General features: G+C 61.4%; 2 protein-coding genes across 2 annotated transcripts; both read left to right on the top strand.

The window, feature by feature from the left end:
• The first annotated feature begins 2,661 nt into the window (after positions 1 to 2,661).
• On the top strand, positions 2,662 to 8,396 carry STK35 (serine/threonine kinase 35). The gene is made up of 2 exons (XM_088523550.1): positions 2,662 to 3,103; positions 7,681 to 8,396. Exons 1-2 carry the CDS (start codon positions 2,662 to 2,664, stop codon positions 8,391 to 8,393), a joined length of 1,155 nt encoding a protein of 384 aa, XP_088379676.1. The 3' UTR covers positions 8,394 to 8,396.
• Positions 8,397 to 24,235: 15,839 nt separating this feature from the next.
• Positions 24,236 to 25,165, top strand: FNDC11 (fibronectin type III domain containing 11). The gene has a single exon (XM_010213954.2). The coding sequence runs from the start codon at positions 24,236 to 24,238 to the stop codon at positions 25,163 to 25,165; it is 930 nt and encodes a 309-aa protein (XP_010212256.2).
• Positions 25,166 to 25,674: the final 509 nt, after the last annotated feature.

The following is a 25,674-nucleotide window of genomic DNA, read 5'->3' as shown; positions in this document are numbered from 1 at the left end:
CCTCTTGCCGCAGGGTCCTCGGTCGGGCGCGGGGTCCCAGTGGGGAGGGGGCTCGGAGGAACCCGCCCCTCGTTAATGACTGTTCCTAACGGGAGCTGCCGTGAGTCACGCTGACATTTCCCGGTCCGCGGGCGATTACGCACCTGGGCGAGGGAGAAACGAGCGGTGGGAGCGGGGCGGCCTCGGGGGAGCGGCGGGGGGGCTCTGCCGCAGCCCCCGCCCTGCGGCCCGGGGCGGGTTTCGCCCGTGGGGGGGACACGCGCGGGTACGGGGAGGCCACGCGCTCGGCCCTGGGGTCTCCGGAGCGGGGGGTCCGCAGGGCGGGAGCGCGGGCTGCGCCATCCGCCGGGATGTGCCCGGCCGCAGCCGCCCCCACGGATCCCCGGGGAGACCCTCGGCCGCGCGCGGGCAGCACGTGCCGGGAATGCCGCGGGAGCGGCTGTTTCCAGCCGCACGGGAGGCTCCGGCGGCCGCGCTCGCTCGCTCTCCCGCGCAGCTCCGCGCCGGGAGCGGCCATCCCGCGGGAACAGCCGCGCATCCCCGCGAGGAAGCGCCGCGCGCGTGGGCAGCGCGGGCCGCCCGCGGGCCGCCGGATCCGCGCACGCGGGGCTGCACGTGCGGCGGCCGCGCTGCCCACGCGGGAGCGCGGGATAAGCGCCCTGCTCCGTCCCGCGGGATAAGCGCCCTGCTTCGTCCCTCGGGATAAGCGCCCTGCTCCGTCCCTCGGGATAAGCGCCCTGCTCCATCCCGCGGGATGAACGTCCTGCTCCGTCCCGCGGGATAAGCGCCCTGCTCCATCCCGCGGGATGAACGTCCTGCTCCGTCCCGCGGGATAAGCGCCCTGCTCCGTCCCGCGGGATAAGCGTCCTGCTCCATCCCACGGGATGAACGTCCTGCTCCGTCCCGCGGGATAAGCGCCCTGCTCCGTCCCGCGGGATAAGGGCCCTGCTCCGTCCCGCGGGATAAGCGCCCTGCTCCATCCCTCGGGATAAGCGCCCTGCTCCGTCCCGCGGGATAAGCGCCCTGCTCCGTCCCGCGGGATAAGCGCCCTGCTCCGTCCCGCGGGATAAGCGCCCTGCTCCGTCCCGCGGGATAAGCGCCCTGCTCCGTCCCGCGGGATAAGCGCCCTGCTCCGTCCCGCGGGATAAGCGCCCTGCTCCATCCCGCGGGATAAGCGCCCTGCTCCGTCCCGCGGGATAAGCGCCCTGCTCCGTCCCGCGGGATAAGCGCCCTGCTCCGTCCCGCGGGATAAGCGCCCTGCTCCGTCCCGCGGGATAAGCGCCCTGCTCCGTCCCGCGGGATAAGCGCCCTGCTCCATCCCGCGGGATGAACGTCCTGCTCCGTCCCGCGGGATAAGCGCCCTGCTCCGTCCCGCGGGATAAGCGTCCTGCTCCATCCCACGGGATGAACGTCCTGCTCCGTCCCGCGGGATAAGCGCCCTGCTCCATCCCGCGGGATGAACGTCCTGCTCCATCCCTCGGGATAAGCGCCCTGCTCCGTCCCGCTCCGGCCCCGCGCGAGCCGCCGCCAGGAGGAGCAGGAGCAGCGGGGCCAGCATCGGCACTGCCCGGAGCGGGCGGATGCTCGGGAAGCTCCCAGCTGCAGGAACCTCGGCTTTTTCCCAGATTCCCACCTGGTTCTGGGCTTTCCGCAAAGCTCTGGCCCCAGGATGCCCTAACCCCCCCGCCACCCCCTGCTAGAGCCTCCGCTAGAGACCCCCCCGAACCCGCTGTCCTTGCCCGTCCCTCGTATTGCTCGCCCCGGGACACCCCCTCTTGGCTTGCACAGCCCCAGGGCACCCCGCGCTGTCCTGCACGGTGTGGGGGTGCCCCCCGCTTTTCACCGCCTGCCCCCCGTGCACCCCCCTTTGCAGTGCACGGTCTGGGGTGCCCCCCGTTTGCAGTGCACGGCTCCGGGACACCCCCTTGCACTGCACGGACCCAATGCCCCAGTTTGCACTGCCTGGCCCTCGTGCACCCCCCTCCCCTTGCACTGCACGGTCTGGGGGTGCCCCGTTTGCAGTGCACGGCCTTGGGGTGCTCCCCCTTTGCATTGCACGGCTACAGGACACTTGGCACTGCACGGTCTGGGGGTGCTCCCTGTTTACATTGCACGGTCTAGGGGTGCCCCCGTTTGCACTGCCTGGCTGCCGTGCACCCCCCTTTACACTGCACGGTCTGGGGTGCCCCCCGTTTGCAGTGCACGACTCTGGGACACCCCAGTTTGCACTGCACGGCCCCAATGCCCCCCTCTTTTGCAGTGCCAGGCCCCCGTGCCCCCCCCCCCTTTGCACTGCACAGTCTGGGGTGCTCCCCCCTTGCATTACATGGCCCTGGAGCTCCCCCCTCCGCTTGCACGGCCCCGGTGACCCTCTCCCCGCCCCCCCGCACTGCGCGACCCCGGTACAACCCCCCCGCCCCGCCGTTACATAAGCGGCTACGTCAGGGCGCGCGGGCCCCGCGCAGGTGCCGCCGGGCCCGGGCGGAGCGGCGGCAGCGCCCGCCCGGCCCGGTCCGGCCCGCCCCCGTGCCGGCCCGCGGCCCCGGAGCGGGCGGAGCCGCCGCCGCTGCCGCCGCCTCGGCCGCGCGCTTAAAGCGGCGGGAAGCGCCCGGCGCCGCGGCCCGCTCCGCGGCGGGGCATGCGCAGGGCGCCGGCGGCGCCATGGCGACGGCGGACGGCGGCCGCCGCGGGACACAAAGGGCGGAGCGGCGGCGGCGCGCGGCGCGGCGGGCCCCCATGGCGGCGGCCGGGAGCGGGGCGGCCGGGCCGGGGCCGGCGGGGCCCGGCGGCGGCGGCGGCCCCGGAGCGCCCCGGTACAGCCTGCTGGCCGAGATCGGGCGCGGCGCGTACGGCGTGGTGTACGAGGCGGTGTCGGGGCGCAGCGGCGCGCGCCTGGCCGTGAAGCGCATCCGCTGCGACGCGCCCGAGAACGTGGAGCTGGCGCTGGCCGAGTTCTGGGCGCTGACGAGCCTGCGGCGGCAGCACCCCAACGTGGTGCGCTTCGAGGAGTGCGTGCTGCAGCGGCACGGCCTGGGCCAGCGCATGAGCCACGGCAACAAGCGCAGCCAGCTCTACCTGCGCCTCGTGGAGACCTCGCTCAAAGGTAGCGCGGCCCCGCGCCGGGCACGGCCCGCGGGACCCCCTCGGGGACAGCCCTCCCCGCCCCGGGGACCCTGTCCTGGGACACCCTCCCCCTCCCCGGGGCCTCGTGGGGACCCTGCGCTGACACAGGCCCTCGGGGACAGCCCTGCCCCCTCCCCACGGGCACCCTGTCCCGGGACGCCCCGTGGGGACCCTGCGCTAGGACATCCCCTCGGGGCACCCCTCTCCCCGGACCCTGCACTGGGACATCCCCCCTGCACCCTGCCCCCCCCCCCCCCCCCCCACGGACCCCCGTGGGGGCTCTGCACGGGGACACCCCCCCACGGACCCCCGTGGAGGCCCTGCACGGGGACACCCCCTCCCCCCGGAGACCCTCCCCGGGGACACTCTCTTTGAGGGGCCTTCACTCTCCCCTCATTCCCCCCTTGCCCCTGGGATCTTTCCTTGGGACCCTCCCTCACCTCAGCATTCCCTGAGACCCCCTTTCCAAAGCACCTCCCCCACCCCCCACGGACATGTTGCTGTCTTTGGGATACCCCCCTCCCAAATGGGGTCACTGCTAGGGACCCCTCAAACTTCCTCCCCCCTCCTGGATGCTCATCTGTCCCCTTGTCCTTGGAGACAGTGCCTGTCACAGGCACCTCCATGCAGGTTCCCCATTGCCGTCTCGCCTCCTGCCCTTTCCCCCCTCCCTGGCACTGTTGGCACCACCAGGATCCCCCCATTGCACCCTGGCTCCCTGGTGCTGCTGTCACCATGGAGCCCCCCCAGCCTGGGTTCTGGTGTCCCCTTGCTCTGCTGCTCCCCGTCCCCTGCTCGCAGGGTCCCTCTGCTCCATCAGCCCCCTTCGTAAGTGACCCCCTTGCTGTGCCACGGTGATGCTCTGGGGACTGTCCCTGCTCCACGCGCTGCCCTCGGGCGCTCCTCTTCCAGCACCTTCTCCTCCTCCTCCCCTCTCAGGGCTCTGTCCTCCTACATCCCCTTTTGCTGCCCTCACCTGTGCCACACGCTCTGCGCTTGTCCCTTGGGCGCCTTCCCTGGTCTCTCCCTCCGTCCTTCCCCTCTCCTCTGAGCCCCACAGTTTGGGGGCTCCTGTCCCCATTGTCCCCTTGTGCTCTCCTGTCCCCATTTCCCCAGGACAGCACCGGCTGCGGGGACGTTCCTGGGAGCGCCAGTGGCCCCACTCGGGTTGTGAGGTCTCCTTCTCCCCTTGGGGTCCCTCAGCGACATCCAAGGGCTGTCTGGGGTCACCTTCTCCTGCCACAGCCAGAGACATCCCGAAAGTAGGGCACCCCCCTGCTCCCTTGGCCGCTCGTCAGCCCTGGCTCTGCCGCCGTGCAGCCGAGAGCTGGAAAAGCACCCGGGCGCCAGTGTGCTTGGTGCCCCCGCTCACACTGGGAACTTCTGCTGGAGACCCCGGGTGCTCCTTGGGGAGCTCTGTGTCATTGTGCCACCATCCAGCCCAGCCAGACCTGGGCATTGCGGGAGCTTGTGGAGAGCTCAGAGCTTCCCCCTGCTCTTCCCAAGCGGTGCCGACACCTGCCTTTCCCGGACACCCTGATCCCTCGTGCTCCATGTGCAACGCTCAAGCGAGTGGTGACGTTACCCGGTGCAGCTGTACCCCCAAAAAGGGCAGGGTCTGAGCTGCAAGCCCAGGAGAGTCCCATACGTGCCAGCCCTGTGGGAGACCCTGCTCGTCCCCTGCTCCCAGGAGAAACTCCCTAGGGTGGGAAGAAGCCCCTGCACTCGCCAAGGCTGTGCCCAGGCATCAGGGTCCCCGGCTTTGCCCTCCATGTGGAAGGGCATCCATCGCTTTCCTCCCCGCTGCCCTCCGGCCGGGGTTGTCTGCCACCTTCCCCGCGCTGGCTCGGACGCAGCAGCGATAAAGGAGCGTTAACGCTGGCGCAGCAGCGAGGGGAAGCCGCGCCGCGCACCGCCGTGCCATTCTGCACGACCGCAGCTGGGCTATTTACAGGCGCGCACAGATGCTGTGCCAACGTGCCAGGGCTCGGGGCACGGCGGGGATTAATCGGAGGCGCCCTCGGCATCAGGAGCGCCGCTCTTGGGCTCCAAGGCTGCGCGGGGGTTCGGCTACGTAGCAGAGCCTGCGCGTTCGTAGCTTTAAATTAATTTTTGCACATCTCATTAAGGGCAGAGGGCACGGAGGAAGCAGCGAGCCCGCGCCGAGCTGGAGAGGGGCCTCAGCAGAGGCACGCAGCCCAGCAACGTGCTCAATCCACAGACGCATGGCCAGGGCTCGCGCTCGGCCACGTGCCCGTGGGTTGCTCCTAGCCCGTAGCATCAGCGGCTGCTGAGCCAGCCCTGCGCGTTGATGCCCTGGGCTAGGGGAGACGAGCGGGCACGTACGGGGCGCCACTGCCCGCATGTTGCCCCGTCACCGGGCGCCCGCCTTGGTGGCGCCGGCCCCTTGTCCCCCCGGGGCCGCTTTGCACGGAGGGAGGTCACGGTTACATGCAGCGCTGGGGAGGGGGACCTCGTGTCTCTTGTCGTTAATTTTTTCCCGGTGACTGCAAGCAAATTAGCAAGCTGCTAATGAGCTCCCAGGGTGGGCTGCAGCGGGGACGGGAGGAGAGTGTGTGTGGGGCAGGGATCCCGCTCTGCCCAGGAAGAGAGTGTGTGTAGGGCAGGGATCCTGCTGTGCCCGGGAGGACAGGAGGAGAGTGTATGTGGGGCAGGGATCCTGCTCTGCCCAGGAGGAGAGGACATGTGGGACAGGGATCCCGCTGTGCCTGGGAGGACGGTGGCTCTCAGCGTGGCTCTGCCCTGCTCGCTGTGTCGCTTGGCTGCGTCGAGGCCACTTTGCTAAAAATCCCATCTTTCACAAGCCGCTTGCCAGCTCTTTATGTTTGAAGCTGTTTGTTTTGAAGGCAGGAAGATGATTTAACAACTAAAACACTCTCAGATTATAGAAAGTGAGGAAATATTGCTGTTGGCTTAAGGCTCTCCCAGCAGCGCTCCACCCAGCGTGAAGCGCGGGGTCCTCGGCTACCGGGGGGCCCCTGCGTCCCCCCTGCGCCTGCACGGGGCCCGTGGCTGAGTTTTATCTTGGTGCCTGCTTTATCCTCAAACCTCAGCTCTGTTGCGTGCGGCCCCTGCCTGGGTAGAGCCCTGCCCTGCAGCTCTGCAGAGGGCCAGGGCAAAGTCGCAGGGTCCTGCGGAGGTGACACTGCGCAGGGTTGGTGGCAGGGTGACCCGACTGGGGCTCCGCTGGCAGCGCAGGAGCCTGTTCCCAGACAAGGGGCCGTCTCGCTTTGGTTTTCCATTCGGTCATGCCCTTTGTGGGCTTTCTCACCGGAGAAGCTGCTTTTCCTGCTTGTTGTTTCCATCACAGAGCCGGCCTTCAGCCTCAGGTGATGGGTCCCCTCTCCCTGCCCCTCGGGGTGGCATCTGACCCCTGGAAACCCCCCATGTCCTGTGTCCCTTGTGTGTTTGGGGCTCCTCCTGTCCCCCAGACCTGCCCTTCATCCCTTACCGAGGGCAGGGAGGTGCAGCCAAATCTTTCTGTCGTTTGGGCTTTAATTTCCATGGCAGTAGCCATGGTTACAGACTGTTTGTGCAAATAACCAATATTTCCACCCACACCGATTGCTGACCAGTATAGGCCCTGATGCCGAGGAGCCCGGGCCTTCGTGTCCCTGGTAGTCACTTAACTGACCTCAAAGGGCTCAGATTTATCTGTGTGATGCAGAAACTGTGGCAGAGGCGAGGGCGGCCTCCAGTTTTTCCCCTTTCAGCATTTGAGCAAAAAGTAATTCCCAGAGCAATCCAGTTCCCTGCATGTGCTTGTAGAGTCTGCCTGGCGTGGCTCAAATTCCCCTTAAAATCTGTTTAGGCTCTTTGGGCCTCCGGTTTTCTGTTCAATAATTTGAGACTTAATTAAGGCCTCATGAAGTGGCGAAGCTGCCCTCGTGCAACACTCGCCCTGCACCGATTTCCTTCTGTTTGAGCAGAGCCAGTTGAGAGGCTCCAGTGCTACTGCAGGTGCTTGCAGTAAAGCCCTATTGGCACAACGTTAGTGTTGTGATTTACTTCCCCTCCCTGGCAGTTACAACAGTAAAGCCTAAGGTATAAAGCAGCCTCTGGGACTGTCCTTTAGGCTTGCTGCTAAATGTGCTGTTCATCCGAGGCTGCCTTGGCTTTGCAGCCCAGTGTGAATCACCTGGTGGTAACTCAGGAAGAGACCCCCCATTTCCAAGCGCCCTGCAAGCACCTGAGCTGCTCAGAGCCTGCTCGTGCCGCTCGCACCTGCGTGTGGTTGTGAGCAGCTCCCAGGGCTCGTATCAGCGCGGCCCTGGCGCGTGTCACTTGGCAGCCTCCTAAAGCGTTTGAAGGCCCGTGATGAAAGCATCAGCCAGGCAGTGTGTTTCCCTGCAGAGCACATGAATCACGTTTAATAGCAGCGATTACTGATACCCTGTGGAGCGTCAGGTCCTAGTTAAACTCCCACGGCATTTAATATATCCATAAAACAGGGCTGTTCCTTGTCCTCGTTGAGTTACGGTGCGGACACTCTTCACCGTGTTTGGAAAACCCACTCTTGCTTTTGTCCCTCGTTAGGTGAGAGGATCCTGGGCTACGCGGAGGAGCCCTGTTACCTCTGGTTCGTCATGGAGTTCTGCGAAGGGGGGGACCTCAACCAGTACGTGTTGTCACGAAGGCCGGATCCGGCCACCAACAAGAGCTTCATGCTGCAGCTGACCAGCGCCATCGCCTTCCTGCACAAGAACCACATCGTGCACCGGGACTTGAAACCAGACAACATCCTGATAACCGAGAAATCCGGCACCCCGGTTCTCAAGGTGGCTGACTTTGGACTCAGCAAGGTCTGCGCTGGCCTGACTGCTCGGGGCAAGGATGGGGGGAACAATAACAAAAATGTGAATGTGAACAAGTACTGGCTGTCTTCGGCGTGTGGCTCGGATTTCTACATGGCCCCCGAGGTCTGGGAGGGACACTACACGGCCAAGGCTGACATCTTCGCCCTTGGCATCATCATCTGGGCCATGATTGAGAGGATAACTTTCATCGATGCAGAGACCAAGAAGGAGCTGCTGGGGACCTACATCAAGCAGGGAACAGAGATTGTGCCCGTTGGGGAAGCGCTGCTAGAAAACCCAAAGATGGAGCTGCACATCCCTCAGAAACGCAGGACTTCCATGTCTGAGGGCATCAAGCAACTCTTGAAAGACATGTTGGCTGCTAACCCACAGGATCGACCTGATGCCTTTGAGCTTGAAACCAGAATGGACCAGGTTACGTGTGCTGCTTAAATTCAGGGCAGGGCACTGCTGTGCTTTGCAGCTGGGTAAGTGATCTGCAGTTTTCGTATAACACCGTCTCCTTTACCAGCCCGCTTATGCGTTCCGCAACGATACAAAAGAGTCTTTTATGTTCCCAGAGCAATTTCTGTAGTGACTCATCGGGAGCACTGTTCCTGAGATTTTTACCCACCTTTTCTACTGCAAAAATAAAATAGAGATGGAAAACAGAATTAGCAGCTGCACACCCCACTGCTGCTGAAGCCGGAGCGCAGGCGCGGGCTGGGAGCAGCCCTGCTCCGCAGCAGGGCTGGCCACAGGCTAGCCCAGGGGCCGGGATGCAGCGGAGAAACCCGGAGCATCAGCCCTGGGCTTGTCCTTTGCTCCCGGGGCAGGGAGGGAGCTGCCCGTTCAGTGTCCCCTGCTCCTTTTGGTCAGTGTTGAGAGCACCTCGTTGTCCTGCGTGGTCCTTCCTCCTGCTGGGTGCTCCGGCTTCGGCCAAGCGGGGTGGCAGGTGGCTCTCGGTGCAGATGTGGCCGTTTCCTTGCTCTCTCCTAGAAGGAGAGTCATGTGTCTCTCTCTGTTTCCCTGCTAAATGCAGGGCTTCCTTTTGGTGTGAGCTGCAGTTGCATAAGCCCCAGTCGGATGCTTTGGTCTTCACCCTCCGCATTCAGAGACACAAGTCTGTCCAGGAAGGAAGATTACAAAACAGTCGCGCTCAGATTGTTCCCGGGTCAGGCAGAGTTTCCCCCCCGGGCTCAGTTCCTAAGTAGTCCAAAACTCGGAGACTTTCCCTGCTGAATCCCAGCCCTGAGGCCCAGGGGGTCACGCATGGCCTGGAAGGTCTGCCCAGGGGTAGCTGGCAGCGTGTGTAACCAGTGACACCGTAGGAATGAGAGGTGTTGCCTTCATGGCAAAGCTCTATATAAACATGAGCTGTTACTAGGGATTCTCCTGGCCAAACACTTCAATGAAACTGAATAATTACAGATTACAAGAGGCCAGGCTGCTCGGGGAGCCCCGCGCTCTCACATGCCGCGGTGGAGCTGCCTTTCATGCTGCCGATCATAGAAGGTCTTTGGAAAATCTGGCTCCAGCAAATGTTGGATTTACAGCTTGGACTTCCCACTCCTTTCCTGATTCAGAAAGCACAGAGATCCCACTGGATCACAGCAGATCATAGACACCAGAAAGTGGGGAGAGCTGGCAGGGCTGGGGGTGCCCCATGGGAGCCTCTGGCTGTAACGTAGGGGCCAGGATGGGGACAGATGGGCACTGTGCAGGGAGGGCTCAAACCTCCTCGGTGCTCCGGGAAGGAAACGTTCCCGGGCTTATGTAAGACGGAGGAGCTGGCCGAGCCCCCTCCGGCCGTGCCGCTCCGGAATGTGCCCAGAGAGCTCCGTGCTGTTCCCAGCACCCTTGGCTGGCCTGCCCGAGCTGTGCTCCCACAGCCCAGCTCTCCAAGGGACAGTAATTCCTGGGGGCTGTTGCCCAGCCCTCCATGTATGCCAATGGCAAGGATCTGCTGTGTCCCCAGTAAAGTGCAGCCCAGAGAAACAGGAATATGTCATGGAAATGCCCGTCGGGAGAGTCTAGCCATGGCTGGGTTGTTCAGGAGGGTCCAGGAGCCATCTCCTCCTCGCCACAAACCCAAAATATTCCAACGCCCTTGAGATCTTTGCTGTGAGTAATTGATGTGACTGCTGCTGCCTGGGGCTGGGGCTGGGGATCCGCGGAGCTGCTCGCATGGGTGTGAGGAAGCCCCGGGGCAGGAGCGGCGGGGAAGGAGCCGGGAGCCGGTTCCCTCTCCGCGTGCGGAGCGTCGGCGCCGCCGCCTGCGCTCGCTCGTGCTGGGCTAACGCGCCGCGGCCGCGTTACGTAACGCGGCGCTGCCCTGCGGGGAGAGCTCGTCCTGCGCGCATCCGCGGAACGGTGCGTGCGGGGATAACAGCCGGCGAGGGGACAGTCCTGCCCCGCGGCTGTTTGCGTCCGACCCAGCTGCCTCTGGAGCCCCGCTCCGTCCTCGCGCGAGGCCAGCTGTGTGCGCACCCGGACACGGCCCCGCTTGCATAACCCCACGCGCCGCTCCATGCAGCGCGGCGGGAAGCGCCGCCGTGTCCTCCGCAGGGCAGGGATGCATTTGCTGCGCTTTCCTATAGGGGCTTTTGCAGCTGCGTGCCTGCGCGTTTGCATCGAGCTGCCTCCTGCTGCTGCCGGGCTGTTGTTCAGTGTAAATCCGTGCTGGCAGCGCGCTTGAGAAGCTTAGAACGGGATTGAGAGCAGCTCCTGGGCTCTCCCGTCGGTAGTTTAGGTTGACCATGAGACTCAGGTGACCCGTCGGGGGTAGTTGTGGCACTTGTGCATGGCTCATACGGGGGCTGGGCAGCGCAGCGGGTTCCCCTTTCCCTGGGGCCCTTTCACACCCAAGGCAGACCTCCTGGCACACCCAGCCCTTCCCGAGCTGGCCGTCAGCTTTTCACTAGTTCCTCGGTATGTCACTGCCCCGTTCTCCTTCTGCTTCATGTCCTGACAGTCCTGCTGCAAGAACCTGCCAGTCAGCAGCCTTCATCCTCCGCTGCCTCTCCGAATTGCATTAAATACCCGTTCCCAGGCGGGACGGAGCTCCCGGCCCCGCTCCGCAGAGCGCGGGGGATCGGGCGCAGGCCGGGCTCCTTCCTGCCACTCTTGTCATCCCAGCCCCGGGGTCCTGCACATTCCCCCCGGGAAGTGGGTCCCTCCTTTCTCTTTGGCACAGTGAGTTCCACATCCTGTGGTTGTCCAGGGTTATCCAGACCTGATTAGCACAAAGGTGCCTTGTGGGCACAGGGGACAAAAGCCATTCCAGGGTAATTAGCAGGCGCTTGGGCTGTGCTGGATACCTGCTGTTAATCTCTCGATTGCTGTGTGATAGCCCAGAGCTGTGGCCAGGACTAAGGGCTATTTCACCCCATATTTTACCGATTCAGGAAAACTTTCCTGAAATCCAAAAGCAGCTGTGGAAAGGGTGGTTTCCGAGCTGGCCCTAGCGCTGTCTCATCGTGCCGGGTAGCACTGCTGTGTCCTGGGTGCAGATCCGCAGCCCTGTGCCTTGCTCGCAGCGAGGCAGGGGCTGCTTTTCTAGCAGTGTCTCCCCCATCTCCCCCCACATCAGGGGAGGATTTTGCAGCCAGTCACCGTCCCCTCCGTTTCGTGCTGCTCACGTCTCCTCGCTACGGGAGCATCTGGCTTCTCCTGTCTTTCTCCAAGTTTCCAAGTATCTGCACATGGAGTTCCCCCGGCAGGCCGGGCTCTTCCCAGGCAGTCGCATTCCAATGGGAGAGTCTCTGCACAGCGTGGAGCAAAGGGCTGACAAGCAGAGCACAAAAGGAGCAAGTGGCAGCATCTCCCTGCCGCTCTCCCCTTGCACGCTTAATTCCCAGCCAGTATCGGGTAAAATTAGGAATGATGATAACGAAATTGCTACCAGAGCTTTTGCTAGCACACAGCGCAGATGCCCTGCCTTTTATTTTATTTGTTTATTTTTTTAAGTGTGGACACGTGTCTGATTTAATATTTATGCAAACCTGCAGTGCAGGGGGCAGCTCCTCCTGGCAGCCCACGATGGTTTTTTGTGGTCGATCAAGTGGCCGCTCTGGTTTAGGAGCAGGCACTCGAGTGGCAGCAGCCGGTGTCGGTTCAGACCAGGGAAAGGGCTGCCAGAGGGAGCTGCCTCCTTTGCTCCAGGGCTCCTCTTCCTCCCGCCCTGGGTTCGGAGCACTTTGGCTGCAGCTGGAAGTTCCCGTTTGCATTTGCTTGTGTTTTTGGCAGGCGGCTGAGCTGGTGCTGGGAGGCTCCTGCGCTCCCCGTTGTGACGCGTTTCTCTCTCCCCTCTTAGCCCCCCTGCACGAGGGTGCTGCAGCCTGTGCCCGAGCGCAGCAGTATCCAATTGCTGCTGTGCAATTTGTGGATCTGGAGGGCAGGAATCAGATGCAGCAGGGAAATGTTTCTGACTGCAAGCAGCGAGGGAGCAGGGCTCTTGCCTGGTGCTGTATCTGTCCGGGCCCCTCCAATCCTTTGGAATAAAGGTGCCCTGACATTGCTAGGCAGGAACATGTGAGCGGCTGAGGGAGAGCCTAGTAGTTTCATTCCTGACTCAGTGTTGATCCCCACTTCAGACTGTTTTCAGTATGGTTTGTGAGTCTTGGCATGGGCCGAACAAGCCCTGGAACGACATGAAAGCAGGATCCCTTCCTCCCGCTGGCAGCGGGTGCAGCCGGCAGCATCCCCAGGCCTCCGCGCTGAGCGGTGCCGCGTTCCTGCATGCGGATCCCCCCGGAGCAGCGGAGCCCTCTGCGTGACCCGGCTCCTGTCCCCCCCGGCCAGGTGCATGTCCTTGCTCGCCTGTCACCCCCTGCTGCACCCTCGGGCCGGCTCTGCAACCCTGCAAGGGATGAGACAGGGTTATCCACCTCCCTTGTTCCCACTGCATCCCACGATGCCTCCCCGTGACCGCGGCATCGCTGTCACCTGTATTAGGTGCTGGGGGACTTCACAGGCTGCTGGTTCATATCCTGCTGATGCCAAATGAGCGTTGGAGCTGATTAAAACTATAAGTGGCATCAGTGGAGGGATTAAAAGCTCTTGAACAAGCCCCTGAAACAACCTGCGTCAGTGTAGTGAGCTCTCCTGTCTCGGAGGCGAGAGCTTGGGATTGCTCCAGCAAGGAGCTTTCCTGAAGACGCTCCTGCTCCAGGGAGGCATGAGCAGAAACGCTGTCCTACCAGCTAATGAAGCTGCAGCACAGGGGAAATCACCCAGAAAATCTGTTACACTGGCGCCCACGTCCTGGTGCCTCTCGCCAGCCTCCCTTGTGGAGCAGAAAGGCCTTTTCTGATCCACGGCCACAAAGGCCGCGTTTCCCGGGCCCAGCACCCTGTGGAACAGCACACGTGGTCCTGGCTTCTGCTCCGAGCAGCAGAGGCAGCCGCTTTCGTGAAAAAAATGTATTACTTGGGCATGTATTTCTTTAATGAGATTTCCTAGGGCTAAGGGATTTGAATAATTTGCTGGGCAGGAGCAGTTTTTCTCCAGCCGGTCTTTCCTGCTGCTCAGGTGCTGTCGCTTGCTCTCTCTGAAGAGCCACTTGTCCCCCTGAGCTTCTGTGGAGCAGAGCGTCCCCCTCGTGCTGTTTGAGAGGTTCGCCCACGGCTGGTGCATGTCACGGGGCCCACGAGAAGGGCCGTTGCACGCACGCGTTGTTCCTCCGCCGGTTCCTTTGGCGGCTGAACGGTATCGACGGGGAATGTGTCTGGTTTCGCAAGGAGCAAGGACACGGCCGCGGGTGACTCACGCGCGGGGCGTTAGGTGGAGTCGAGCAGCGCTGAAGGAGCCGCAAGGACACGAAGGAGCCCGGGGCCGGCGGGGCAGCTCCGTGCCCTGAACACCCTCCTGCTGAGCATCCTCGTGGCCGTGAGTGCCGCGCTCGGAGCCGGCTCTGCCGCACCAAAATAGATCCTCGCCGGCGTCTCGCGCAGCCACTCGAGGGGCCCGGACTGACGCACGGGCAGCCGAGTCCGCGCGGCCCCGTTAGCGCAGGCGCTGGAAGGGCTCCCGGCCTCGTCCCGGGCTCTGTCGTGGTCAATGTTCATCCGCAAACCCCAAGATGGAGCTGATGGAAACGCAGCGCCGTGTGTAGCCGGGAGCCCGGCCCGGCTCGAGTGCCGAGCGGCTGGTGCGGGTTTGCCCTGGCTACCTGCTCCTTGTCAAAACCAAGTCCCTTTCTCACGATGTGATTCCAAAGGGAGTCCAGACTCACCACGGACAGGCCTGGCTTGTCTCTGGCTCCCTTGGGCTCGGGCTGGGCCCTTTCTCCGCAGCCGTGTCCTGCGGTGCTTCCATGGGATGAGCGGCTCCGTGACACTCCCCTCACCCTCCGCTCCGTGCAGTTGTTCACGGGTGTTACTTAAAAGTCGTTGGCTTTAATCATGTAACCAGAAAGCACCCCTTCATCTCCAGTTCTCCTGGTCCCTCAAACACTGCTTTAATTAAGGGTTGGAAATGAAAAATGGAGACACAGCAAACAGTTTATACGTGCTTCAGCTCTACCTGCCTGCAGCCCGGGGGGAGACAGGGCGGTCTGGTGAGGCACTGCCTTCTCCCCACTCATGACTTAGTGACTGGAACAAAACTACCTGTATGACTGATACCTGCTTCTTTGTTTTTGGTTCTTTTTGCAGGTTTATTTACCAGGGACTCATAATCTCCATTATTTTGTGCAACTAAGGAAGCTGAAGACAAGGGAAGAAGGTGATACAGAAGACTCCTGGCCTGCAGGATCTTTGGCAATGTGAAATCTCTGGGTGTTGTTTTGCTGGGAAGAGGGGTTTGGGATTGTGGGCAGGGGCAGCCGGGGGCTTCAGGAGGGTGCGAGTCGGGTTCGTGCCACCATCCTGGACCGAGACCTGCTGCTGCCCGGCCATCCCGGCGCCCCTGTGCTGCGGCTGCGCTCGGGAGACGTTTCTAGGGAAGACGGATCCCGTAACCGTGATCCCATAACCATGATCACTGTGTTGCTGGCCCTGTGTCCGAGCCCAGCTGGGCACAGCTTTGGGCTTAAAACTGTTGCTTCTCTGGGGGAAAAGGGGCACGAGGTGATTGCGCTGGGAGTGCAGGGCTGTAGCAGGAGAGAGGCTCGGAGGCGGCGGCTGCTGCCGTTAGTGATTTCATAGCCAGGTAACTTCCCACCAGGCAAATGCTGCTTGGGATATAAGCAGTTGGCATTAGGCTAGAGCAGTAGGAACAGGCTGGAAAGCCTTTCTGCAAGACAGCTCTGCCCCGGGCTGGACAGCCCCTTAATCTCCCTGCTCTTCCTTAGTGACACTCGTTATGGACAGCCCTGCCATGCAGAGGGCAGTGGGAGCCGGTAGGAGCGTTTTGGGCAGATCCTGTCTCCTACAAGGAGAACGGATCACTATCCACCCATCCGAGCCCGCTCGTGCCAACCTGCGGCCGTTGGGAAGGGCACTAAGGAGAGGAGGAGGCCAGGCCCGAGCAGTGCCCAGGCTGGAGTGCCCTGCAAAACCCTTCTCTTTGCTCATCCAGGAAGCAAAAGCAGCACGAGGTCGCAGCTCAGCGGGCCGCTCGGGTAAGGAGATTGGGACCTCGGGCTGAGCAGTTAATACGTGTTTCCTTCCTATCTTTAGAGCAACACTGATATTCTGGGGCTGACCCCGGGTGATGTCTTTAGGCTTAGGTCACTGTAAATACAGTGTAAAGCACCTCTTTATCCCGCAGGTTCTGAACAGGCTGAAATATTTCCCGCCGGGTCAAACCCACTGGCACCGATGTAGGAGATGGGCTGTTCTGACCCAGCTTTACCTGCAAGCCCCGAGGTGTTCAGTGCTTACAGGGGCTGGCCAAGCTCATGGGAAGCAGAAGGGTCCCCGTCTCCCACTTCTGGCAGTAGGAACCATCCTTGGCCTGTGCTCGGGCTCTGGCTTCCCGCTTGTCATCCCTGAAAGGCTCCTAAACCGACAGCACCTCCTTTATGTACTCGAGTACCTTTACTGGCCCCATGGGAGCGAATGGAAGTGCAGGGAGTGTCGGGCTGAGGCGGGGGGTCTGCAGGTGGTTTGGCTGGCCTGGTTTCTCTCCCAGGAGCAGTAGATCCCTGGAGCGGCCCCGCTATGGAGCCCCGGGCGGGTTTCTCATCGCAGAGCCCTGCGCGTCCCTGGGAGGCTGCAGTGGAGGGAGGACTTGGCCCCGCGTTTTCCAAGTCCAGTGTTAGCACCCAACGTGCCGCCCCGTTGTTCCTCCGCGTGGCAGAGCCTTTGCTGCCGGCTCTCCGAGCTCTCCCGGCTGGAGCGGGCGGAGGAGCAGCGGGAAGGACCCTGCACGGAGCGTCGCGCCCGGAGAAGGAGCTTCCCGGCAGCAGGGCGGAGGGGCCGCGTTGCAGCACGTGCAGGAGGAAGGCGAATGCGGGAGGCCTGGAGCCCGCGGCCACCCTAGGGTCACCCCCTGAGCTCCTTCCAAGCCATCGTCCCCTCGGCTCTGTGCGGTTGTGTTTTCAAAGCAGCTTGATTTAGGGAGCTAGACCGTAGTGCCTTACTTAGGATTTAGCGAGCGCTCCCAGGGCAGAACCCAGGGCTGCTGCCCTTGGGTGACGTGGACGTCCCTGCGTTGAGTTTGTCCCTGTGAACGCGTTTCCCCGGTGACTTTGCTGCTGTCTGCACCCGACTCCCCAGTCTCCTAAGGAAGCTGCCTAGTGTTTACAAGCTCCCAGTATCCCTTCCAGGCCCGAAGCAGCGCTCCCTCCGGAACAAGGTGGCGGTGGGACGGGCTCCGCGCGCGCTGCAAAGCGAGAGCTGCCCCGGCCTCGCTCCCGGGCTGGCTCTGCTTCTCCCGCTGCGCGGGGCATTGGGATGTGCAGCTGGGAAAGCTCGGCTGAAGGGAAGCAGCCCCAAGCCTGGGGGCAGCCCAGCCGCGGCACCGCATCGGAGCATCCCTTGGGCCCGCGAACCTGTTTACTTCTGACGTTGCTGTTTACAAGAGGGCCGTGGGGCGGGATGGGGACCGGCCCGCCGGCACCGCGGGGTCCCGGCCGGCCTCGCTCCCCCGGAGGAGAGAGCGGAGGCGGCCGCAGCCCCGGGGGTGGATTAGCTGCCCCTTGTGCCCTTGCTGCTGTGTTTGAGGTCCGGCGGCGCTCGTGCCACGTAGTTCCCCGTGCTCTCCCTCACATATCAGAGGCTCCCGGAGCCTTCCTGGAGCAATAAGACTCCGAACGAGCGCCGCCACCGTTGTGGAGTTCCCCTCGTGCACGTCCTGTGTCTCCTCGTACACGGTACCGAGTCTGGGTTTAAGCCTGCTGAGCACCGCGGGGCAGCTGGGCACAGAGTCCCATGTCACCTTGGGCTTGGCCCGTGTCCCCAGAGCAGGGGGCACCTTGCTGCTTCCTCACGTTTCCCCTCTTCACGGCAAACGGACCTTTCCAAGAGCATTCCGGAGCCGGGGCGGTGGGGATACCTGGCCAGGAAACACCGCAAGCTGCTCCCTTCCCACCGCAACCTGCCAAAGCCCATTCCCTGCCGGCACAGCAGCAGGGCCGGAGCAGCTCCCTGCGGGAAGCGCTTGGCTTCCCATCCCGGCCCCGGCGCTCCGTGCGCCTCGGCCCCTGCAGCCCCCGTGCTGCACTCGCAGGAGCAGAAGGCTCAAACCCAGACTCTGAGCTAAAGATAACAATATTAGTAAAGAAACCTTTTTTTTTTTTTTTTTTTTTTTTTTTGCACAGAAGCTGGTAATCTAGGACCTATGTGTGAACAACTTTATATAATATTTTTTGTACTTGGTTTACTCGGGTTGGTATGAGACGTTCTATTTAAGTTCCTTGAACACTGTGGATACCCCCATGCGTGCGAATGGCAGAGGCTTTGTAAGTTAAGAGACGTTTGTGTGAATAAAGCTATTTGAGGTGGGGTTCAGAAGCCGCATTCGGCCTGTGAGGCTCCTGCGTCTGCTCTCCCGCGCGCCCGGCCTCGCTCCCGGGCTGCAGTTCCCGGGGGTGCTCCCGGAGCATCCTGCCCGCATCGGATGCAGCGTCCGCTCCTGCTGCAGGGAGCAAACGGGCACCGTGGGGACACCGGCGTCGGTGCCACCTAAGTAGGGCAGCCCCCAGCCATGGGGCTGCTCCTGCCCCGTGGGGGCACATGGAGCCCCAGGAGGAGCCAGGGGACAGTGGGAAGCACCTGGTCCTGTCCTCAGGGGACAAAACCGGCCCTGCTGCGGCGGGAGCTGCTGCCCTTGGACCTGCGGGGCCGACAGCCGCCTCTGCCGCTGCTGGAAAGGCACCGCAAAGGGACCAATCCCTAATTCCCGTCCCCCTTTCCTGGGCAGGACTGATGGAAACGCATGTTCCTGTGTGAGCCCTGAGGCGTGTGCCGGGACGGGGCGGCTGCTCCTCCCGGGAAGGCTGGAGAGGTTTGGGCTGTCCCATGTCCCTCACATGTCCCCCTCGACGGAGCAGTTGCTCCTCCTGTCCTGGCTGCCCCCCCATCACGGCTGCACCAAGGTCCCTAAAGCGTCACCAGCTCCCAAAGGGCCCATCCTGCCGCGCTGCAGCAGCGATGCCGATGCATCCCGGGGCACGCGGGCAGGGCCGCATGCAGCGCTGCAGCTGCAGCATCGCCTGGAGCCCCGCGCGCATCCCTGGACGCGGATCCTCGCCTGGAGCAGCGTTAAGCTCCGCTCTCCCTGCAGCAATCAGCGCCGAGGGGAGCGGGGGGCTCCGTGCACACGGATCCACCCAAACGCCACCTCCGGCAGCCCCTTCCCGGGCGGGATGCGGAGGGCACGAGCTGGCAGTGCCCGCGGGGAAGGGCCACCCTGGCGCCACGAGGGGCTTCTCCCCCTGGCCGGGCACGCGAGCCGGGAGCGGCGGCGGCTCCGGGGCGCTGCGGTCCCCGTGGCCGCGATGTGGGTCACCGCGCGGCGGCCCTTGCGTAACGGCCCCGGCCTCGCGTCACCCGCCCGCCGCGCTGGGACCAGGACGTGCCGGGCGGCCAGTGCTGCCGCTGCCCCCCCCGCAGCGCCCGGCTCCTTTGTGCTCCCTAATCGCTCCCGACAGGCTCCGCGGACGGGCCCGGCGCCCCGCGGGACCTCACGGAGCCGCAGGACGCGGCGCTGCCGGCAGAGCCGGTCGCAGCCCCCGCGGCTCCCCACGCTGCCGGGCTGGACAGTCACCCCATGCCCACTCGTTATGTCCCCTGCAAGGTCCATGCGGCTCCAGCCGGGCACATGCTCCAGGGTACTTGTCCCAGGGCAAGGAGATGCCTCGGGAATTGCCCAATGGCACCATGGAGAGCCCAAGCTGACCGGAGAGCCTGAGCCTCCCTGAACCGCTTTTGTCCTCACCCCGCTCTCACCCTCCGTCCCGTCCTCGCCACCCCCCAAATATTTGCACGGGGCGACTGCACCCTCCTGCGCTGCCTCTCCCTGCCCTGCGTAGCGGCCGCACCGCAGCTCCTCGTGCAGCCCCTTTGCCGGTCCCGCCGTGTCTGCACCTGCACCAGTGGGGACAGCGGCAGCAGCAGCACCAGGTTTGGCAGATTTCAGCACTAATCGCTGGAGAATAACGCGGGGCTGCTCCCGTGCACGAGCCGTATGGGGCACGGAGCTGCGGAGCTCTGCGAACACGAGGAGAGGGAGCTGGTGCTGGCTCCACGCTCGCTCCCCGGGGACCTGCTGCTAACACACAGAGGGCTGGAGCCCCGCAGCATCACGTCACCACGGAAGCCACAAAAACCGGCCCGCTCGCCCTCGCCGCGCGCCCGGGGATATGAGGCCACCAGTGGGGCGATGGTGACAGCAACAACCCCCGTGGCAGCTGCTGGGGACCCGGGGCCGGTCCCCATCTGCCACACCGGTGGGTTTGGCGCTGCAGAGTGCAGGATGGTGCTGATGCCCCAACACAGCGGGGAGGTGCTGGCAAGAGCCTCCTCCTCGGAGAGCGCCCGGCCTCGCGCTGCAAACCCGAGCCCGGCGGCGCTCGGTGCCGATACGGCTCCTTCTCTGCGGCTCTTTGGAGCACCCAAGCAGCAGGCGCTGGAGCCCGCGGGACAAATAGCCCCGTTTGCCCGGTGCTGGGCTCCAGGAGGGCAGAGGATGGAGCAGCGGCGCTGCCGGGAGCCCACGTGCTGCCGGGAGGTGACTCAGCCCGCGCTCCGGTGCCGGTGGCGGCGAGGGGAAGCGTGCGGGCCCTGCAAGGCTTCGGCAGGGACATGCGGCCAAGCACGACAGACGCACGCGGCTTTTGCACATCCCTGGGCGCTGGCATTGCACGAGCCCGCGGCAAGGCGAGCGCAGCCTGCGGACAAAAGCCACTTCTTGTCCCCAGCTCCTTTCCAGCAGAATCGACGGCCCGCTCTTTGGGGATGAAGCGACTTGCTGGGAGGCAAGCAGCAAGGGAGAGGAGCCAGGCCTTATTTCCCTTGCCAGAGAGGGGATCTTTAAAGCTCTTGGCTGAAAAGCTCGTTTGATTTTTTTTTTTCTTTTTTTTTTAATAAAAGGTTTTGCAAGAGACTCTTGTTCTCCAGGAGTGCATCCGCCCTCAAGCGCGATTCCCCCGGGAGCAGCTGCGCGCGCAGGAGGGATGAGCTGGCACAGGCACCGTGTGCCGCGATGCCGGGGGCGTTCGGCAGGGCTGGCCATGGCCCCAGGTCCCCACAGCCCCGGGACCCCCGCAAAATCAGGTTGTATCATGGGGGCTTCAGTCCCTCCTTGCAGCACAGAGACATGGAGCCCTTGCAAGGAAGGGAAAAGCTCCAGAAGTGCCAGGGCCCTTCAGGGAAGAGCCTATAGCCCCAGGGATGGTGCTTCCTGCCCCAGGGATGGTGCTTCCTGCCCCAGGAATGGTGCTTCCTGCCCCGGGACTTTGCTCTATGCCTTATAACTAAGCAAGCCCAAACCCTTCCGAGATGTCCGTGGCCATCCCTTATTTCCAAGGAAGTTCCCTGACACTCCCCCATCACCCAACAAGTCCCACCTGAAAACAGGAACTTGCATATATGTACAAATCATGAAGTCCGTCAGACTGCCTGGGCCTATGACAGTTTCCTTTGCAGCAAATTACTATTGCATAAATGCAGTAGACATGAAATATGAAGCCAGAAATTGCCAGTGACTTTTAATTTGGGTTCTGCCAATTTTTCTGTTTCAGCTATTGATTTTCCATAAAGATGACTCCTGGGTCTCTCTGACAGGCACTATCTGAGTGTTTTGCTTACTCCAAGAGTGGAAATATATGTTTTATTAAAAGTGTCAGAGCTCACTAATGAGGAGAAGGAGGAAAATCAATTGGCTGCTTATATCTTGATCACAAAGACAGGACTAACAAGTTCTTCATTTTGCTGCTGCGGGCAGGACGACAGGGCAGAATGACAAACGTGGCAGACAACAGCTATCAGCTCCTCTGCAGAGCTATCCTAGCTGACGAGAGCGGGGAGAGGGAATATATGGTGTTCGATTGCTTCAAACACATTTTATTTTTATTAATTCAAAGAGATTCATAGACTGCTATAAAATCCTATGGCTAAATTAGTGCATGATGCAAGGCTACTGACTACGGTCAAATCACAGATGCAGATAGAAGCAGGTTTAGACTTATATTCCTCAAATCCAGAGAGAAGTCTGGCATCTATTTGGGGTAGGAGTAGCTGAAGGGGCTCCATTTTTCCATGTTAAATTGGGGGTTAAGGTTAGCATTTGAGAATTTTGGTTTGGTGCAAAGGTGACATCCCAGTCCCAGCAAAAATGAGGAGGGAACAAGCCCAGGCCTTCCCCCTTGCTGGGCAGAAAGGTCGTGCTCCATGTTCAGCTCGGCTGTGCCATATTTCCATCCCACATCCTCCTCTTCCGCAGTTCCGTTCGGGGCCGCAGCAGCACCCAGCCCTCACCTGCTCCAAGATAAACACACTCCAGAGCTGTGGAATACCCGGATACCATCGCACGTGCAGAAATCACTGTCGGACGGGAGGGTGCCGATTGCAACGTGCCAGCCTTGTTTTGTGCTCTACCATGGGCATCTGCCGTAGTCGGGTGTGACGGTAGGTGGGCCCCCGTACAGCTCCTCTTAGGTGCTGAAGTCCTCAGACCACCAAGATTGGGATAAAAGGCCAGGTCCAACTCCCAGCTCAAATCCCAGGATGGGGATCCGTGACATGAGCATCTCAGCACATTAATTCCCTGCAGAAACCAGTTATTACTGAGCTCATCTCTCTCCTGCCCCTTCCCCAAGCAAGAGCAGCTCCCCTTGGCTCGTACGTTGTCCTCCCCAACGCAGAGCCGCCCTGACCACGGCCTAGTTAATCTCTTGGCAGCTGTGAAATGAAGCGGTGAGCGCCAGCCGCCCTGAGAAGACGCATCGATCCCTTGAAGTGACAGCCTGCCGGCTCCCCCGGCGCCCGAGCAGCGGCTCGGGGCCGCTGGTGAGGATCTGGGCTATCATTCAATTAAAAACGCTCAGCCGAGACGCAGCCGCTAAGCAGAGGTGCTAGCAATAAGGCTAAGCCTTGACGGCAAGATTTAATCGAGGGGTGGATAAACGTGTCCGCGGATGCAGGACGCTGCTCCGGCATCGGCTTGGCGAGCCGGGCGAGACGGTCTCCCTTCAGCAATAAAACAGAGCCGGATGGTCGGGTCCCTCCGTGAAGCCAGATGGGCAAATCCCTTCCAATCCAAAAGGGAATCTGCTTCGCTTAATGGAGCAGTCGCCTTGACCAGGATGATGTGTGAGTTAGCAAAAGCTCTGGACATGTCGGGATGCAGCGTCTGTCACAGCGGGGCCGAGCAGCACAGGGCTCTGGCCACAGCGCTGCGGGACGAAGCCCTTGGAGGAGGGGAGGTCTCCGGCAGCCTGCCAGGAAGCCCAGGAGATTCTGCTGCAGCTCCGGAACGCTCCGTGCTTTCCAGGGGGGGATAACACCCACCCCGTGCAGCCCCATGGGGCCGGCCCGGTGTCTCCGGCTCCAGGCCTCGTGGCGGGCAGGCCGCAGCCAGGCCGGACAGAACAGTGTGTTGTCATGGCAACCGGCACGGAACCAGAACCAGAACCCGCACCAGGACCCGCAGTGGGGCCTCCCACCGCCCTGCAGGCCCCAGGCCTGGGGCACTGTCTATGGAGGGGCCACAGCCATCCCCCTCCCTGCACCCCCCCCAGCCCCACAACTTTCCGGCCTTTTCTGAGGAAAAAAAAAAAGGGAGAACAGACACCAAAAAGGAAAAGCACCATGAGGACATCCCCACCTTCTATCCCGTCTTGTCCCAGTGCAAATACTCCAAAGTGTCCCAAAACCTTCCGGCCCGGAGTGGCCACCCACCTTGGTGCTACCAGCAGCACTCGCTCTGATTTGGTTTTGTTTGTTTTATTTTATACTGTTTTTTCATTGCATCGGCGGGGGGGGGGGAAGAGGCAATGCGTTGTTTTTAATTTGCCAGCTTGCTTGGAAAAGAAAAATTTAAAAAAATAATTAAAAACTAAAGAGTTGCTGTGAGTGACTCGATGTGAATCGCAGCTCCCAGGCCAAGCCTCGCCGCGAGGCCCTGGCCGGCAGCGCGGCCCTAGGAATGGAGGTGATTCCTGCTCAGGGGACACAAGCTGCAGTGATGACATGAGAAAACAAGCAGATATCCCACCGCGGGGTGATGACATAAACTGAAAGCAAAGAAAGGTAAAGCAGTGCATCACAGAAAACGTTGCCGGGCTGCAACTGTCCAGGCGCTGTTGAAAACCGAGGGGCACGCGAAAAACGTTGGGATGAGGCTGCGGCAGCTCGCTGGAGGGCTGAGCCGCACCGCCAAGGTGAGGCTGCAGCCCTCGGAACGGCCTCGGAGCGGGGCCTCCAGCCTCCCCACGCGGCAAGCGGAGCCGCGCAGGCATCTCCAGGGATGGGGAAAACCGGGAGCAATTGCTTGCAGGAGCACAGGGGCATCGAATGAGAGCGAGAGGGCACTAAGATGGGGAGAAATGTTGGCTGAGAGCACCAGAAAATAACTCACGACCTCTGTTAAACAGAGGTTGAAGCTATTAAACGGAGCTGTGATCTCCCAGGGGAGGTGGTGGGAGCCCAGCTGATTGCCATGTATAAAACTAGGCTCTACAAAACATAAAACACCTGGCACTTATAGAGGAACATCCCTCTATTACCCAGGGCTTGTTCTAGTCTAGCAGCCCTTTCCCATCTATAAATTTATAAGTGAAGCTTTAATTAGGTAGAGAAGAGAGGCACAGCTGTGGTTATAGCTGCTTTTCCTTTGGTTCTTATTTTTATCATTGCAGCTCTTTTTCTTTTCTTTTTTTTTGCACAGCAACAGTGAGTTTTGGAATCATGGATGCATATTTGAAAGACTTTGGAACCCGTTTGGAGAATGCGTTGCGCAGCTGCGGGGCACTCTCCGACAGCACCTGGAAGTTATACCTGGACAGGAGGAGCAGCCTCCTGACGTTCCTGCACACCAACCTGAGCCTCCACTTCCTCAGGCGCCACCACAAGCGAGTTGAGCTGCTGAAGCAGAGCTCCTTCTACATCGAGATTCTGCCCAAGCACTTGGCCCTGGGAGACCAGAGCCACCCGATGCATCCCATAAACCTGTTCCAACAAGTTGACCCCTGGAGATTCCAGAGGATGAAGAAGGTGGGAGCCACCCAGACTAAAATCCAGTTACTGCTTTTAGAGGATCTGCTCGAGCAGCTGGAGCGAGGCCGGGAGGAGCTGCTCTGCTACCTGAAGACCTACGACGTGGTGACTTTCCTCTCTCAGTGGGACCAGATCAAGCAGAGGGTCTCAGACCTCTCCAAGATGATCGACAGCTTCCTTGGTGCTCTAGTGCCGGGGAAGCTCCATCTCAAGCACCGCTTGGTGCCAGATGCCAGAGCTCCCAAAATCCCCCGCATTCGCCTTGTTCTCAGCACCAAGATGCCAGTGGTGTTTGATCGGAAGGAGTCGGTGGCACACGAGGACCGGGCCACTCTCAAGTGGTTCAGCACGAGCCAGCAGGCGCAGCAGGAGCAGTACGAGCTGTCCTTTAGGCTCCTGGAGCACGGGATGCAGGAGAGGGGCCACTGCGGGAATCTGACCATCACCTCCAACATGTGCGAAATCCAGAACCTGCTGCGCGGCCGAGCCTACGAATTCACCGTCCGACGAGCCGAGACCTACGCGCTCGTCTATGAGCAGTGGCACGACAGCATTACACTGAAGACAGAAACGAGCCCTGACCAAGACATGGGGAGCAGCCTTTGCGAACCAGAAGGGTGACGTGACACACAAGGTTTTCTCGCTTTATCCATTTGAAAAAGTGGAATGGGAAAAAATAAAGGAAAACCTTATTTTTAAGCATTTTGCGCAACACTGAGCTTGTTCTGTTTTCAATAGCAACTTTACAAGTCCTGTCACAAACCTTTCTGGGTTAACAGCAACCCGCTGCAAAATTTGGTAGATAAAACCTCCTTAGGCAGCAGCCAGGACTCCCTTCCCACTGCTCAGAGCTCACAGGCAGCAGCTGGAAGCAGAGACAGGTCTTGTTTCCTTGACCAGAAATCTCAGATGCAAAAGCATCTCCATCACCCAGTGCAGCCCAACTCCAAAAGATGGTCCATGCTGGCTTCTTGCAAGGATTATTTTTACCCTCAAAAGTATTTTTTTACCCATTTCCACCAAAACACCTCACCTGAATCCCAAGCTCCTGAAATCCCCCTTAACAGGTTCCTCTCACGCTGTACACTCCATGCACTATAATTACCTACTCATGATTTCATGCTCAGCAC

The sequence above is a fragment of the Tinamus guttatus genome, unplaced genomic scaffold (genome assembly GCF_059628265.1).
Source record: "Tinamus guttatus ecotype Peru unplaced genomic scaffold, ASM5962826v1 Tinamus_guttatus_pri_ptg000194l, whole genome shotgun sequence".
In the NCBI taxonomy this organism is placed as follows: domain Eukaryota; kingdom Metazoa; phylum Chordata; class Aves; order Tinamiformes; family Tinamidae; genus Tinamus; species Tinamus guttatus.
This window is presented reverse-complemented; position numbering and strand designations above follow the sequence as displayed.

Coding starts and splice junctions, on each gene's coding strand:
- STK35 (XM_088523550.1), top strand. CDS start 2,662: ATGGCGACGGCGGACGGCGGCCGCCGCGGGACACAAAGGGCGGAGCGG. Junction 3,104..7,680: donor CGTGGAGACCTCGCTCAAAG/GTAGCGCGGCCC, acceptor GTCCCTCGTTAG/GTGAGAGGATCCTGGGCTAC.
- FNDC11 (XM_010213954.2), top strand. CDS start 24,236: ATGGATGCATATTTGAAAGACTTTGGAACCCGTTTGGAGAATGCGTTG.